Source organism: Amblyomma maculatum, chromosome 1 (genome assembly GCF_055883805.1).
Source record: "Amblyomma maculatum isolate TAMU_Amacu chromosome 1, ASM5588380v1, whole genome shotgun sequence".
Lineage (NCBI taxonomy): Eukaryota > Metazoa > Arthropoda > Arachnida > Ixodida > Ixodidae > Amblyomma > Amblyomma maculatum.
This window is the reverse complement of record NC_139344.1, coordinates 281,072,571-281,089,613: the sequence shown is the minus strand read 5'-3', so window position 1 is coordinate 281,089,613 and position 17,043 is coordinate 281,072,571. Positions and strand designations below refer to the sequence as shown.

At 46.1% G+C, this 17,043-nt stretch overlaps 1 protein-coding gene across 1 annotated transcript in view; it reads left to right on the top strand.

The window, feature by feature from the left end:
• mura (ring finger protein murashka) overlaps positions 1-17,043 on the top strand; it is a 163,448-nt gene that overhangs the window by 115,435 nt on the left and 30,970 nt on the right. Inside the window, exons 4-5 of the mRNA XM_084591479.1 lie at positions 2,185-2,408; positions 5,019-5,337. Coding sequence (XP_084447605.1) covers positions 2,185-2,408; positions 5,019-5,337 — 543 coding nt within the window. The remainder of the gene's footprint in view (positions 1-2,184; positions 2,409-5,018; positions 5,338-17,043) is intronic.

Below are 17,043 nucleotides of genomic sequence, written 5' to 3'. Positions count from 1 at the left end.
CATTAAAAATCATGACTGCCGATTTTTTCTTGCTAAACTGCAGACCTAGCTTATCTCCCTCTGTACCGCAGATATCCACCAACTCCTGCAAATCTACCCTGTTGTCAGCCATCAGTACTATATCATCTGCATACATTAGTCCTGGTAATGACTGTGGGATAAATTCTCCTTGCTTGAATAAAGAAAGGTTGAAGCCGAGACCACTCCCCTCTAGTTTAGCCTCTAATCCTTGCAGGTACAGCATGAACAACAAAGGTGACAGGGGACATCCTTGTCTAAGCCCCTTCTTTACCTCTACAGGCTTCGACACCTTTTTTTCCCATTTTATTAGCACTTGGTTATCCTTATAAATATCTTTTAAAAGATTAGTTACTCCGCTTTCCACACCTAACACATCCAGAATACTCCATAAGGCTTCTTGAAGTACACTGTCATAGGCTCCTTTGATATCTAGAAAAGCTAGCCATAGGGGTCTGTGTTCCTTTTCTGCTACCTCGATACACTGTGTCAATGAGAACAGATTGTTCTCTAACCTCCTTTGTTTCCGGAAGCCATTCTGCAGCTCTCCCAGCACCCCCTTGCTCTCTACCCATGCCTGCAGTCTGTCCTTTATAATCTGCATCACCACCCTGTAGACCACTGATGTTACTGTTATGGGACGGTAGTTGCCTATGTCAGCTTTGTCCCCCTTTCCCTTATATATCATGCTCATTCTACTTAGTCTCCATTCATTAGGAACTTTGCCATCCATTAACATTTTGCTCACCACCTCTCTTAACGTTTCCTTAGACTTTGGGCCCAACATCTTTAATAACCTAACAGGAATACCATCTGGGCCTGCTGATGTACTACTTGGTACTCTCTTCTCAGCCCTTTCCCACTCTCTTTGTCCAATTGGAACAATTGCACTAACCGGTCTATCGTCCTCTACTAAGGCACCTACTACATTTCTTTGTTCTTTAAACTTTTCTGACATCGTTAGTCGTATATGCTCTATTGCCTTTTCCCCTTCTAGCCGAATACCTTGATCTGTAAGAATAGACCTCTGCTCTAGGCTAGTCTTATTACTCAGGGAATTCAAGTGTTGCCAGAATTTCTTAGCTGCATTTTTATCCCTTTTGTTTACTTCTGACAGCCACTGGGAACCTTGTCTTCTAATTTTCTCATTGATTAAGTAGGATGCCTCCCTTCTACATTTTATGTATTTATCCCATTTTCTCTCAACGTCTGCTTCTGGGTCTCCCCTATGCTTAGAACATCTGTGTTCCCTGGAGGCTTCCTGGCGTTTCTCTATGGCCTTCTTCACCTCCCCATCCCACCAGCTCTTTGGTTTTCGTCTTGTCCTTTTTTTCCTGACTCGCACCTTAGCCAACTCTAGCCCAAACAGTCCCATTAACTTTGTGTATGTCCACTCTGCTTTCTTATCCTTAGAGATTACTGCTTCAATTTGGGTGCTTGCTGTTTCTATTTGCTGCTCCGAGTAAAAGATCCCATCTGGCTGGTCATCATGTTTCATTCCTGAATTAGTTTTTATTCCAAAACTCATCTTGATACGTTTATGATCACTGCCTAGACTCCTGGCACCATGTTCATCTATGTTCATGACCCTTAGCCTATCGTACATCCTGTGTGACATTATCGCATAATCTATTGTCGAATGCAGACTCCCTACCTCCCACGTTATGACCCCGTCACACTTCTCAGTACTGTTACAGACAACTAAGTCGTGTCTTTCACACATATCCAGCAGCATGGTACCATACTACGGAACATGCGGCGCCATCTAGTTGGGTTTCGCGCAGTCTCCACGTGCGTTTGTTTATGTTTCGGTATCGTCTGATTTGGAAACAAACACGGTTTTTGCTCTCTGACAATCCAGTTTTGTTTAGTCCTACAGATGAACCTTGCGAGGTGCAGGGATGGGGCCAATGACGACGCTTGGACCACCCGCTGGCAGTGCGGCCGTGTAGTTTCCATTTACGGACAGAGGACATTTTTTGCGCGAGTGTACTATTGAACTGTATCGATTGGCTGATTTGATGGTGCCCACCCAACTTGTAGCTGCCATGGACAGTTAAGCCGATGGTTGTGACCTCGAGAAACCGTTTTGCACCTCGCGCGTTAATTTTGTGCCCCTGGTGTGTATGTAATGAAGGGATCTCCGAGTGCCGTGCGTCTGTGCAGGCGAGCGAAAGCCCGAGTCGGAAGCGCCTGAAGCTGTCGCTCGGAGCGGCGGCTGCCGAGATCGCGTCCGCCCCAGCGGCTGTGCCGATCGCTCCTCCTGGCGCCTGGGGCGAAGGCTCGCCCACACTGCGCAGGCGCAGCGCTTCGCATCAGCAGCGGCGCATGGATCACCCGGCGCACCACTCCGCTAGGTGCACCAGCAACACGGCGAGGTGCAGACGCAGGTAAGGTTGGCCCCCGTCCATTTTGGAGGCCCGCGTTCAGTGCGGGGTCGCCTGGCGGTGACTTTAGTGCCGGCCGGCCGAGTCGCGCGCGTGGCAACGTGCCGTCGTCTGCTGGCCCCGCGATCGACGCGCGCTGGGCTGTTTTCGCCTCCTGCGTGCATCTGGTGCGCGTTTAATGTCCTGATCGCCTCCGAGGGCCGGCGGCTCGGCAACCAGCTGACAAGACGGCCGCGTGCGCGCGCTCTCCGTGATGTGACCTTCACCTTGCGAGTTTGTTGTCGTGCCGTTCGCCATGCATTTTTCGCGGTGCCCAACTTGATTAAACGCGCGGACGATGCACTAGACAAGTTTCGTTCGTTATGTAAGCCTGTACTCGGCCTTTCGCGAACTTGAGCTGGACTCTGCGGCGCGAGCGCTCCCGCAGCGCGCGCACCGCTGCGGAGCAAAACAAAGCCCATTCCTGGCTGCGCCGTTGACAGATCGCGATGGCTAGTTTCGCTCCCAGGCGTGCTCCATTTCTACCTAGAAGCCGCCTCAAGTGCCGTGTTCGCTTCGACGTCCAAGAAATCGATTGAGCGAAATGAGGTTAGTTTCCGTGAGCAAAGCGGACGATCGAGACTGGTTCGCCTCGTTTACTTAGCCAATTCCTGCGGTTCGGTATATGGCGTGACACGTTGCAATTTGGTATGAGCGTTGCGTAACCTGATGCGCCCGGCGCCTGACACTACTCTATTCCAAGCACATTCGCTTCCGCTCGAAGGGACGAGTTACTATTGAGCCTTCCTGCGTTGCCACTATAGGTATCGTACAGGTGCATTGTTGCAGATGTCATTATAGTATAAAGTTCACGTCTCGAAAAGCTCATGTTCATATTTGGTTCTATTTAATTTGTGATATGCATTAGTAGCTGCCACTGCGGTATTGTGTAAGGTCTCTAAACCTTATCACTGCAGGCTCATATTAGCTTTTAATATGTTCAACTTGAGTTCTAACATATTAAATTTTTGCATGCATATTTTGTTTGCAGACTTAAGATGCATTTCATGCAGTTTACGGTGATCATTACTAATTTTGCTTCAGCTGGTGAACCTAGACTTGTCTATTCAGAAAATTATACTGCAGGGTCAGCCTTGCTTAGACAAACATTTTGTTGGTAAAGTTGCCAGTTTGCTATGGTCAATAAACTTTTTCAGCAGTTTATGTTTATGTTGTTCTAACACGGCATTTAGAATGTATTTTCTTTTCAAGTATATATTCCCATGGTCACTCTTCTTGCTGGCGCATGGCTGTGCTCACATAAATGTATTTAACTTGTGTGAATGCTTAAGTCAAGGTCAGGCACACTTATTTGTAAATTATACTTTGTAAGAAAAATGGATAGGAAGCTATGACAAATTCGCACCCCGAGGAGGGAGGAGTAAAGCAGTAATGAAACGCTGTATTAAGCATAGAGAATATCCTGGGCCAGGGTCACGAAGGCCAGCTGGTCTTTCAGCTCAGAGTTCGACCAAGCCTGCCACATTGAGGGAGTTGGGTGCAGAAAGTAAGGTGACTGAATTGCAACAGTGCAAGAAAACATGCAGTGTTCTAAGTTAGCATAGGGTTCAGGACAATTCAGGCATGAGGGAGAATGTCTGATACGGTAGAGAAACGAGCAGACAGGATTAAGGAGTGTACTTAGGTGTTTGCGTCGAAGAATTCGTATCTACACAAAGCTCGCACCCTGAAGTTGTGCTTATTTGCGATGCTAGATGGCAAAGTTGCAAAATTATGATGGCAGTCCACATCCAGACCCTGAGCCCTGCCGCCTCCTTTTCTTTTTTTCCCTGAACGTCTTTGGTGTATTCTTGCCCTGAAATGTGGGTCTTTATTTTTTAAGCAAATGTTCTCAATTGCTAATAGTAGCTGCTGTTGCCAGAGTATGTTTCGGAATCTGATCTTGAATGTCTAGTTGACACGATTCACTGAACCTTGTTGGCAGCATGGCATATATACCAATGCTTGCCAAATGTACTGAATAATATAACAATAGTTTGTTTGCAAATGCAGCCCTGCCTTTTCCTGTGCTGCTGAAATGCTACTTGGTGGGAGTTTACAAGACAGTTTGCCTTCACAATATGTGGTGGCATGCGCAAAAGCTGATGTCGGAGTGTGCTTCACTTTTAATGCAAAGAACTTAGTATTAAACTTGTGCTGACAAGTCAACTTTAAGCACAGTTTGTTGACAGGAAAAGTTGAGAGTTTACTCTGTATGCAGTTTTTACAAAGGGTTGTACAGAATGTACTTCATTGGAGCACCTGAAATGGGGAGAATTGGTGGCTGTAGTATGTCCTTTCCTTAATTGTTAAGCTGGCTTCACATAGCTGTGTATCAGTTTTAGCAAAGTGTAGAAGCCACATGCATTAGTGGTATATGGTATGCAATCTGTCAAAAAAAATTGTCGTTGTAGAAGCCTTGGATGAGGTAAAAAAAAAAATTTATGCAGTGCTTTCAGATCAAGGTTTATATAGTGGATCTCATCTGTTCTTGCAACTGTAACATGATTTTTAGTAGGCATGTGACACGGGATAATATATCCGCAAGAATGTGTCCATCCACATTGTTTGCAGCCCCAGCATGCGCCGGCCTCGGTACCGTGAGCCGCCACCGCCAGTGGCACAGCATGGCTGGCGGCCGAACCCGCCTTCTCCCGAGCAGCAGCGCAGCTTCCCGCCACACCTGCACCACCCTATGGCGCACCACCACCATCACGTGGGACACCACCATCACGGAGGAGGGGCTGCTGGTGGGGCACAGGCACCTTCCCGGGCTGCTGGCACCAATGGCATGCGGGTAGCTTGGGAGCCATCGGTGGGCACTTTGCTTAGTGCTGCCAGCCCCGTGCAAGCCTTCCCCCAGGCACCCAGCTTTGTTTTCGACCTTGCACAGGTGAGTGGATTCTCACATTTAGCCATCTTGGCCACGCTTGTTGTCCCATGCAGTGGGGCAACAAGTTGAGCCTTGCAAGCAAATTTAGAGAAGCATTTACAGATTGCATTTGGGGTTTGAAAAGAAAAAATGCTTCCTCATTCTGATGCTACAGAAGGAACTCTCAGGGAGGTTTCCCATGATTTCCATATCCCATATTACATTACCTATATTGTATGAGCCAAGGCTAAGCATGAAAGGTACGTCCTCAGGTAATGCACTTGCAGTGCTTGTAGCTTTTTGGCAATGGGCAGATAACGCAGTGATGAAAAACCCATGGAGGGCAGAGCCCATTAAACCACATGCATCTATTTTTCTTATGGGGGTTATTTTTGTAATAAGGATCAAGGGCTAGATGCCTTTTAGCACCAGCATGCCGGCCTTAAATCTGTGACCTCCAATCCTTGGTGCGATAAGTTGCCACCACAGTGGGTTCGAGTCAGAGCTGTCTACCTGAAGCAGCATTTATTGGGCTCGAGCAGTTACAATAGCAACACTCAAATCATCCGGGCAGCAAGAAAACGTCCTGCCTGCATTCAGGGATGAATGGAACCACAGAAGGGGGATGCGAAAAAAGGAGAGGAACATTCTGCTCACCTCATGTGGCTTCTTGCTTGCAGCTCGCAGCAGTCAGTCGCACACGATGGCCGGGCGATTTGGTGACGGTAGTTGCCTGGCAGAAATGTGATCGTATGCGTTTGTCTTCCAAAAGACAATAGGCATTTGGGAGAGGCTTGCTCCTCCTAGGCTGTGGAGAGGTCTCTAAGCTCTATAAGGGGAAAGAAAGGCTTCCACAGCGGCATCGCCACGGGGCGCAAAAGGCAGTTGTGTGGCGGGTGTGTCCTCCCCCGAAAAGCTCTAGGAGGGAGCACTTGTAACATTGCATGACAATTACATGTGGCTGTTACAATGGAACAGAAGATTCATGTATTGCCATATTCCCCTTAAAACAGCCGTACGACCAAGAAGTAGTTGCAATCATTCAGGGATGGGTTGAGTGGAGCCACCTAAACACCGTTTAACTTTGAAACGAATTTAATAAAAGTTTTGGCAATATTAAAAAGGTTCTCTCTTACAGCCGCCGTTGCTGAAGGCCATAGATGGCGGACAGGAAAGCTTGTGGACGTGTCTGACTGCAGGTCCCACTTCAGTCTTTGATGTTGCTCTGCCAGGGTAGCCTGCAGAGAAGTGCGGGCGGCGGCCATACATTGGGCAATTATGCACTGTGTCATACTGTTGCGTAGCGTGCAGCAGCCGTCCCCTCATTCGGTCGAACTGCTTTGTCTTGCCTCATTTCTCTCCCGGTGACCTTTCTTGTGGGCCAGAGCTATGGGGGTCACAAATGTGTGTCAACCTATTTTCTCTCTGTCACTGAGGCCGGGCACGGCAGGCTACCAGGCTGCCTCTGTTAGCGAAGCTGCAGTGGCAGGGTCTGGCAGGTACAAAGCAGCTTCTTTGCAACAGTTCTTGCTGTGGTCGACGCAGGCGCCTGTTCCTCGAATTCATGCTCGTTCGCCCTGTAGCTGACTGGAAACTGTTTTTTCTTGGTTGTTTGGCGGCAACATTGGGCTCTGGGTACAGGAATGCGGCCACCCCTCAAACGGTCTAGCTTTCCATGCAGCAACTGTTGTCGTTATGTTTGCTGGCTCCTTTTTGCTGTTTTAATTTCTTTTATCCATCCTCACTAGTTTGTTTCGAGGAAGCCCATGCTTGATGTGAAAGCGAAATGTACAGAGCATAGAAAAAGCGTTCTGTCCATGTTCAGCACTAGGAATTACCCCCTGTGCGTTCGTTGGCTATCCCTGCCGTGGGTGCAAGTTGTAACGAGGTGCGATGCTTTGTGTAGCTGGCAGCTGGTGGGAGAGAGCATCCTCCCCGGTCGGCCCACTCAGCTGTGCTCAGATTTGGGTGCACTTTGTGGAAAGCCTCCATTATCGTTGCGTGCAGCCCTATCAGACGGTTGGCGTGTGCCCAACGGAGCAACCGGGGGGTTACTGCAGACATTTAGAGTACCGTGTTTACTTGCATAATGATCGCACTTTTTTTAAAAAAAAGCTGATGCAAATTTCGGGGTGCGATCATTATGAGGGGTAAATTTTCTACAAAAAAGTTTTGAGCACCGAAAACAAAACAAGTTGCAGGTCAGACGTCTTAGAACAGATATCTTGAATACAACTAAAAATAAAAGTTGAGTAAGGCTTACCTTCGCAATAAACACGCACATTGAGTATCACATGAACTGCACAATGCCCATTTATTTTTTCTCGTCAGTATACTAATCAGAGTCTGAATCCTCGCCATCCTCGCTTTCATTGCTGCACGACTCATCATCGGGAACGGCAGTGTCGTCGCTGGGAGCATCTTCACAATCCCACAGAAAGTCATCTTCCGTTGCATCCAAAGCGTTCGATATGCCTGTCTTCTTGAAGCTCTTGGCCACTACCTCGTCGGGGATACTGCTGCACGCATCTGCGATCCACGAGCAAAGCATCTCCATGGATGGCCTTCTGATTTTTCCGCTCGGCATCAAATCATGCTGGTCCATCGCCATCCACTCTGCATAAAGTCTTCGAACGTTGCCCTTGAACGGTTTGTTCAGCGACTTGTCGAGAAGCTGCAACAGCGAAGTCAGACCCCTAGGAATCACTGCAATGTCTGTGCGCAGCTCTTTAAGCTTAGCACACACGCTGTCCACAAGGTAACCCCTGAAACTGTCCAAAACCGGAAACGAGGGAAGCAGAAGTGCTCCTGGTCTTCGTCCCCAAACAGTCTTAATCCAGTCGACCTTCAGGTCTGCAGTCATCCATCCTTTCATTTGGGCACGTATATGGATGCCACGGGGAAAGTTTCCCTTCGGAATAGTCTTCCGTTTGAAGATGACATATGGTGGCAGCTTCCGCCCGTCGGCTGTCACAGCAAGCATGACGGTGCATCGCTGTTTTTCTGCGCCAGACGTCTTCACGAGGATGCTCCGACGAGCACCCTTTTCGTTCACAGTTGTATTCTGTGGCATGTCGAACGTCAGTGGAGTTTGATCGGCATTTCCAATTTGCAACATGCAGTAACCTCTTTTCTCGCGAAGCCTAGTGACGAAGTGATGGGAGTCTATCGCTTTGCTTTCATACGCGGATGGGAGCCGCTGGCACAACGATGTCCGCCGCCTCAGGGAAAGTCCATTCCGTCGCATGCAGCGAGTCATCCAACCGGAGCTAGCACGGAATTCCTTTGCGGCAATTCCCAGATTCCTGGCAGTTATGCGTGCCTGCGTCTGTATCATTTCTAATGACACTGCACAACCATCCTTGCGCAGGTCCCTTATATATTCTAGGACCACATCCTCAACACGAGGGAACTTGCCTGTTTTGAGTCCGCGGAAAGCCCGCCGTGTCTTGTTCGCAGCCATCAGCTTCTCGCGCTGCTTCTTCCAATAGCGTATCCTGATTTCGTCGCCGCTGAAATGCCTGCCAGCAGCGCGGTTGCCATGCTCCAGTGCATAGTCAACAGCCTTGAGCTTGAACGTGGCGGTGTAACTGGCATACCGTCCCATGGTGAAATGGCGTAAACTCACACAAAACCACAAAGCACGCTGCGACGCTGCAGAACGGCAAAATGGCCAACGCCGCGAAGCGCGTTTTAATAAAGGAGTCATGGGAACTCGTCGGAATGCATTCGCTGCGGGATGGCTGCAGATCAACCAACAGGCGGCTGCTGCTATAACAGTGCAGGACATGAAAACAAAAATGGCGGCGGAAGCAAGTTCGGGGTGCGATCATTACGCGGGGAATTTAAAAAATGGAATTTTGACCTCAGAAATCCAGGGGTGCAATCATTACACGAGTGCGATCATTAGGCACTTTTAGTTGGGCGTACATATTAAATATGCGTACGTATTGCTCACTGCGTTGCACGCGCTGCAAACTTCGCGAACACGACACTTTTAGTTGGATGTGCCGCAATGTCTGCCCCAAGCGATGTGCATGGTTGCGCCATCTAGTGACAATAAGTGAAATCACGTGCGCGCTAGTTTGAAAAAAAAAAACATTTAACTGCAATTGCTGATGAGATGAATAGTCACACTATCAACCTTTTTTATTACAAGGAGAAAAACTACACAAAGTGAAGAAAATGAACGCCACAAGCCAAAGCGACAAGAAGGTTGAGAAGGAATGTTGTTGCTATGACTACCACATACACAGCTTACAGATAGGCTTAGCATCTTGAAATTTGCGAAGTTGTCTAGAAAACTATGGATATTTTTAGCTAATACCTTTTCGTGTGGGCGAGAGTGAGTGTAATAGAAGATAATTCCGCAATTTAGAGCAAGTTATCGCGTCGCAGAAAACAGCGGCGAGGTGTATTCGTTCCGAAGCGGGCGGCCAGCGCGCCGCCATGTTGTCTACGCCCGCAGAAACGGGCGTATCTGGGATTTGATGCGTACGCCCAACTAAAAGTTTCTATTATGTGAGTAAATATGGTAAGTTCTACCGATCCAACAACTTCACCATGCAGAAAAATGACGCAACTTCAAGCAAGTCTTAGGGTCATTCACATGTCCTGTGATGCACTCATTGCTCACCTCAGCCTGGCATTACCACTGCAAAGAATTGATGTGTATCTTTCTGGTTTGGCAAGGTGCCATTAGAGTATAGAGGGCAGGGATCCAATGTACTCGGCTATACAAGCTGTGTTTGAGCACCTACATGGGCAGCTATACTAGCATGCCTCTATATACGTCATGGCCATGCTGTTTGGCACCTACAGCCTGTCAAATGCCTGTTGTGAAAACAGGTCCTACTGGTGTTCCTCCTAAAGCTCCCTTTAGCTGACAGTGCTCCCCATTGCACTGATGCAGTCCAAGTGGTCACAGCTAGCATCCTGGAAAGGTGGTTAATTTGCCCCTTTCCTGGAGGCTGCCTGCTTGTGAGCTTCATGTCGAACTGGCTGAATGGCATGGCAGAATGAATAGTAATGTTATTTGTCATGCCATCAACGTTTGCCGGCAAAAGTGCATGCTATACATCATTAAGCATATGCTACAGCATTGTTCGCCCTCCCGTAGATTATGGCAAACTCAAAACACTACTAGAGATGGCCCATCGAATCGTGGTCCGTGCATCACTTCTAAGAGTTGTGGTGTCACATGACATCCTGTCCTTACAGAAAATTGGCAGATCTCAGTGGCTGGCTTCAGTCCCTGAGCTCTTGCAGTATAGCAGCTATCATGGTTTTGCTTTGTTGTCGTTGTGCTATCACCACTGGCAGATTAGAAGAGACAGCAAGTCAGTCCTGCTCACTGCCATGGCTAGTCTGTTTGGCAGTCGGTTACACACACACTTGGTTTGTCTCACCTCTAGTCCGATGTTTGGGCATCAAGAATAGGGGGATTATTCGTGTAATAATGCTGAAGGGCTAGACATGGTTGTTGCCTTCTGTGAGGTTCATCCCAAAAGTAAGGTCTCCAGTCTTTTTAGAAATGGAAAGAAATGTTTATTTTCAGTAATCTACAAATAATTTCAAATGCTGATCATTCTTCTATTTTTTCACATAGTCGCCGTTGTGGTTTATGCATTTTTGCAGGCACTGTGGCAGTTTTTCTCTGTCCATTTCATACCAGCTCTCTGCTGTGCCGGTGAGAAAGTCTTTGACGTCGTCTTTCACTTCGTCATTGTTGGTGAAGCACCTTCCAGTCAAATGTCCTTTTAGCTTTGGAGACAAGTGATAGTTACCGGGCGCCAAGTCCGGATGGACAGTACGGTGGGTGGGTGGTGAAGTCCCATCCAAACTGTTGCAGGAGAGCGACAATTTGGCCGGTGACATGGGGGCGAGTGTTGTCGTGGAGAAGCATTACGTCCTTGCCCAGCATTCCTCTCCTACTATTTTAAATCACCTCTTTGAGGTTTTAAAGGTCTCACAATATCTCTCTGCGTTTATTGTCGTCCAAAGAGCCACTAAGTTTACCAGCAACAGTCTCTTCTGATCCCAAAACACAGTTGCCATCACTTTGGTTGAAGACTGTGTTCGCTTGAATATTTGCGGCTTGGCCGAAGTGGAATGCTACCACTCGTGAATCTTGTTTGGTCGCTTATGTGAAGTGGAATTCCCAGGTTTATTTTTTTTAATTTGGTTGCCTGCAACAGTGGAATCCAAAAAGGTGTCCTTTTCATCTCCATAGTGCCGAAGAAATTCGTGGGAGTAGTCAACGTGTTGCTGCTGATGGTCGTCTAAGCATTTGCAGGACCCATCATGTGTACACCTTCTGAATTTCAATTTTGCTGTCAAAAATTTATGAATTGTGCTTCTAGAAACGTCTGGAACCAAAATGCAAAGTTCATTGAATGTGATCCTCTGATCTTGCCACATGATTTCTTCGACCTTCACGATTGTCACGTCAGAAACTGATGGTCTCGTGCTTCTACCTTTGTCGCGAATTTCTGTGCAAACATTTGCGAACTCCCTACACACTTGCAGACATTTTTAAACTTTCCGCTGTCACTGGCGTACTAGTACATTTTAGAGTTTCACCCCTGTGCAGGATCACCGACATACCGGTGCGTTTTCTACTGCATGTTAAAAAATTTGCTCCGCAGCACGAAGCTGTCTTGCTTGGACTTTTCATACCATCTGTCGAATCGTTGTAGAAGCTCGTTTTTTTCACTCTGCACTGGTATGTTGGGAACCGGTAGTAGATGCCTGTACCTTTTCACTTTGTCAAATATTGTTTTCTTATCTTCATTGCGAAATCAGGGCGTAGATAAGCTGTGCGTGAAAGTGCTGGACGATACATATAGGAAGTGCACAGCAACCATAGTTCTGCATAAAGAAAGTGACTAAATTCCTATAAAGAAAGGTGATAGGCAAGGAGACATGATCTCCCCAGTACTCTTCACAGCTTGCTTAGGAGTATTCAGAGACTTGGAATAGGATCAGTTAGGGATAAGGGTAGATGGAGAATACCTCAGTAATCTGCGATTGGCTGATGACATTGCCTTACTAAGTAACTCAGGGGATGAACTGCAAAGAATGATTGATGACCTAGACAGGAAAAGTAGGTAGGCTTGAAAATCAATGTGCAGAAGACTAAGGTAATGTTCAATAGCCTAAGGAACGAACAGCAGTTTACGTTAGGTAGCGAAGCACTGGAAGTAGTAGGTGAATATGTCTACTTAGGACAGGTAGTGACCGTAGATCCAGACCATGAAAGGGGAATAACAAGAAGAATAAGATTGGGATGGAGCGCATTTGGCAAGCACTCCCAGATTATGACTAGCAGCTTACCGGTATCGCTCTAGAGGAAAGTAAACAACAGTTGCATATTACCTGTACTTACCTATTTGGCTGAAACGTGGAGGCTAGCAAACAGGGCTCTACTTAAGTTGAGGACAACGCAGAGGGCTATGGAAGGAAAAATGGTAGGGATAACATTATGAGATAGGAAATGTGCAGAGTGGGTCAGAGAAATAACTCAGGTCACTGACATTCTAGTGGAAATCAAGAAGAAGAAATGGGCATGGGCAGGACATGTAGCACGAAGAAAGGATAACGCTTAGGGTACAAACTGGATTCTAAGAGAAGGAAAGCGTAGCAGGGGGCGGCAGAAAGTTAGATGGGCAGATGAGGTTAAGTATATATATATACAGGAGCGAACAGTCTACGAGTGCAAGGCAAATGTTTTTTCTTTCTTGTTTATACCGTGTACATTTACAGGAATTTTGTCTTAAGGTGATTATTGGAATAAAGAGCATTAAATGCAAAGCGGAAGAAAAGGTTAAGTTCGCAGGGGTCAAGTGGGTGTATCTAGCACAGGACTGGGTTAATTGGAGGAATATGGGAGAGGCCTTCGCCCTGCAGTGGGTATAGTCAGGCTGATGATGATCTCCATTGCAGATGGCATGATTTTAATTTGAACGGAAAAGCGTGCTCCGTTTACTTATATCTGTACAAAGGTTGTTTTGTCATCTGCTGCAGCTTTACAGGTTCTTGTTTTTTATTCTGTTGAGTTGTCTGTTACGTTGCGTCAAGTCAGTTCAGGCGCACATGCTATTGCTCGTCAAAACATCCATCTATCGCTGCTTTCGCTCGCTCGCGTTACCAGCATCAAACAAGGTCGTTGTATTCTCTTTCCATCTCTCTCCGTCATCTTTTTATTTTATTTTTTTTCGCAACTTGCTGCTTCTATGCCTTTTTCAGGCCACTCAGTGCTTCCTCCTTGTGCACATTTGCTTTTGGATGTCTCTCACAGGGAACCATCAACTGCGGACTAGAGCGATGCCTCTTCCAATTCCGAATAAAAGCTGAGCTCAGATTCCAGTGGTGTAGCCGAAAATATTTTTCAGCAGATGTTAACGCTGCTGGCTGCTGGTTGAAACATAAAAGAGGCCGAAAAAGTGGGAGGGGGGAGGGGGTGGTGCAGCACTCAGAAAATTTTTAGTGGAGGGGGGAGGGGGGGTCTGACACTGCCCTCCCCCCTCCTCGGCCCTGGCTACATGTCCCTGACGGATTATGATTCTGACAACACTAATATGTGCATTTTCCATTAGCTGTGTTATTTGTGTCATGTTCATAATCAATAATAAATTGTTTCGATCCCTGATACTCGAAAGCAGGCTGACAATGGGGGTGTGTCATGACCCGAAACACTCGACAGTGAAAGTTGTGCTGTACTTTTGTGTTGTAAATAGTGCGTAGCGATTTTGTTAGCATAGAGCAGGGTGTTAGAAGCCCAAAATCGCATTATATAATTTATTATCACATTATTAGTTTGCAGATATTTCGGTTTCGGTTCGTGTTTGCCAGGTGTTTACTTGAGATCAAAAAACGGAAGGCATAATATTGAAATGTCACCTGGGCCAAAAACTCGTGACGTCAATGAGTAGGTGTGCCGTATGCTCTGTTTACAGTGCGACTCTGCCATATGCTCTCATGGCAGAGTCACTCTGCGGAAACAGTTGGTCAACTGCATCTGTAAATATGATGTTTGCATCGTTTTGGCAATCCTGTCACGTTCTGCCACACGAACAATTTGGAAACATGCCATTGTTGCCAACTCGCTCTTCGACTACTTGTTGCTCGTAGCAGTGCCAATGTCGCCGCTCGCTTCGCTACAGTTTTGCCCAAATTCCTAAGCTATGCAAGTTTGAATCTTACCGATCGAGGCACCGCTTTCGTGCGCCGTTTTGAGCGCCACTTCAGGTGAGCGATTCTGGCGATGAGAAAATTCACAAATTTTAACGAATGAAAATGGTCATCAAGAATAGTTTTGGCAACAGTGAACTGAAATCGACAATTGCTTACATCGCAGAACACGTACAATCACCACGAAGCGCCGGTGTGACTCCGGTGCGCCTAGCAATGCTGCAAGCGGTCCAGAACAGTCGTGGGCGCTATTTGTGGAGAGCAAATTAGGCCGATTGAGGAAAGTCGCTGTACGCTTATTATTTATAGTGCAACATTTTCAAAATAACTACATTTTCCCCTTTTTGCAAACATTTTCTGCAAAAATGCATAAGCTTCATTTTGTTTTTTTTGGAAAATTTGATGTTACTTTAATTTTATTTTGAAATGCAGTTACTGTGCACGCCGTGCGGTGGCGCAATGTGTACATTCTACCTCGTGGTCTTGTTTTTTGTTTTGGAACATTTCTGTTTTTTTTTTTCCTAGTTTCTTTTTCTTTCCCTGTCTGGGCATTTTGAGATGCCCGCCCGTTGCAAAGGGCGTAATCACCAGATCATCATCATCTGCTGGATACGTAGGACATTGAATCCAATTTTGTCCTTATATAAGTCGCACCGTTCTATACAACGCACCAACCTAAAATTCAGAAAAAAGCCGCGACTTATACACCGGAAAATACGGTACTTCAAGCATTTCATCTGCCATCTGCTTATTTGCTGATGACTAGGTTATTTATCACCCAATTAACAATAATGCCAATGTTTTTGCACTCCAAACTGGCCTTTTCCTTTCGAATATTGGTGTAAAACTTTGTTAATGTATTTAATTATAACTAAAGCTTCCTTAATTTTCTAAATTTTCTTTCATTGCTGATACTTTTATCCAACACTTAACTGTGTACACTGCGGCACTGTTATTGCTCCCATGTAAAGTCCCTTGGAATTAACATATTGCATGATCTTTCTTGGACTGCCCACATTACAGTGATTACTATTGAAGCTAACCGTTTCCTGTTGGTCTTACTTTAGGACGCCGTTTACCATTCACTTGTTCTATTAAATCTCTCACTTACGTAGCATTAGTTCGTCCTTATCTGGAATATTCATGTGCAGTTCGGGACCCTCACATTTCTTACTTGATTAAATCACTTGAATCAGTCCAGAACCATGAGGCTAGATTCATCCACTCCGATTACTCTTATTGTTTTAGTATCACTGCCATCAAATCCAAGGCTCACCTACCTTATCTCAAGACATTGCTCAAAATATATCGGCTTACAGACTAGCCTCTTTCACAAATTGTATCGCTCATCCTTCGCAGATTTTACACCAGCTCATCACGTTTCCCTTTACACCAATCACACTAAAGCGGTTTATCCATGTCACGCACGTACTACTGCGCACGTGCATTCTTTATTTGTTCGAAGAGTAATCAACCGAAATGGTATGTCTGCTGAAGCTGCACTTCGTACCAGCACCATTGTTTTTAAAAATGTCATCAAAAATGTTCTCTAATCCAAGTTTCATTGATTGTGTTTCGTGTTGCTTCGTATTTCCTGTCATGCGACATCCCTATGTGGGTTTATAGATTTCCATAAATATATAAATCTCAAAGTCCATTATGTATTTAGTTTTATTTGATGACCTGCAAAGAGCTCACACATCCTCCAGCATACTTACATGTGAGAGGCAAACAAAAATGGCATTAAATAAGCTCACTGTTTAGGCAGACAAAAATAATTTAAATTCATGATGCAAAAATCTGCGGCTGTTTTTTTCTCACACAAAGGAGATGACCACACTTTGTATTTCGATGAAGCCAAACTAGCTGTAGAATAGTAATATGCGTTGTGGGGCTAGTTGGTTCATACTCAGATTGGTTTTATGCGCACAAAAAGACAAGGGAGACAGGACGGAGCGCTCCTGTTTCTGTAGAATCTTCTTAGCCTGACTTCTGATAAAAAAACTCATATTCCTGCTAGAAAAACAGTAATTCGGAAAGCTTTTCAAGCCCTCAGCCTAAAAGTGCTGTTGTGAAAGCACACGGGACTCTGGTAGGAAGTGCCTCGTGCAGATTTATCGCTGTCTGATTATGGGTGCATAGTGTATGGTCCAGCGAAGCAATCGTGTTTAAAATGACTAGACCCAGTACATAATGTAGGTTATCGTCTCTCAACTAGTGCATACAGAATGCCGCCCATTAATAGTCTCTATCTTGAAACAAACAAGCCACCCTTTGCAGGCAGAAGAATCATGTTTCCTCCCAAAATACCTTTGTTGCACCATAATTTGCAGTTTTTAATTTCATGCCTAACATCTGCTCCTCCCTGCAGTTACCTAGTGGGAAGTGCACCCTAACGTCAACTTGTACAACAGTTTTGAAACGTTGACATGCAACTCGAAATATAATGGGGGAAGAGGGGCAGCAGCTCCGGCGACAGCTTGGTATCCCTTAGTGCACAGTGGTGCCTCTAATGGCAAGCCCTGACTGTATAAG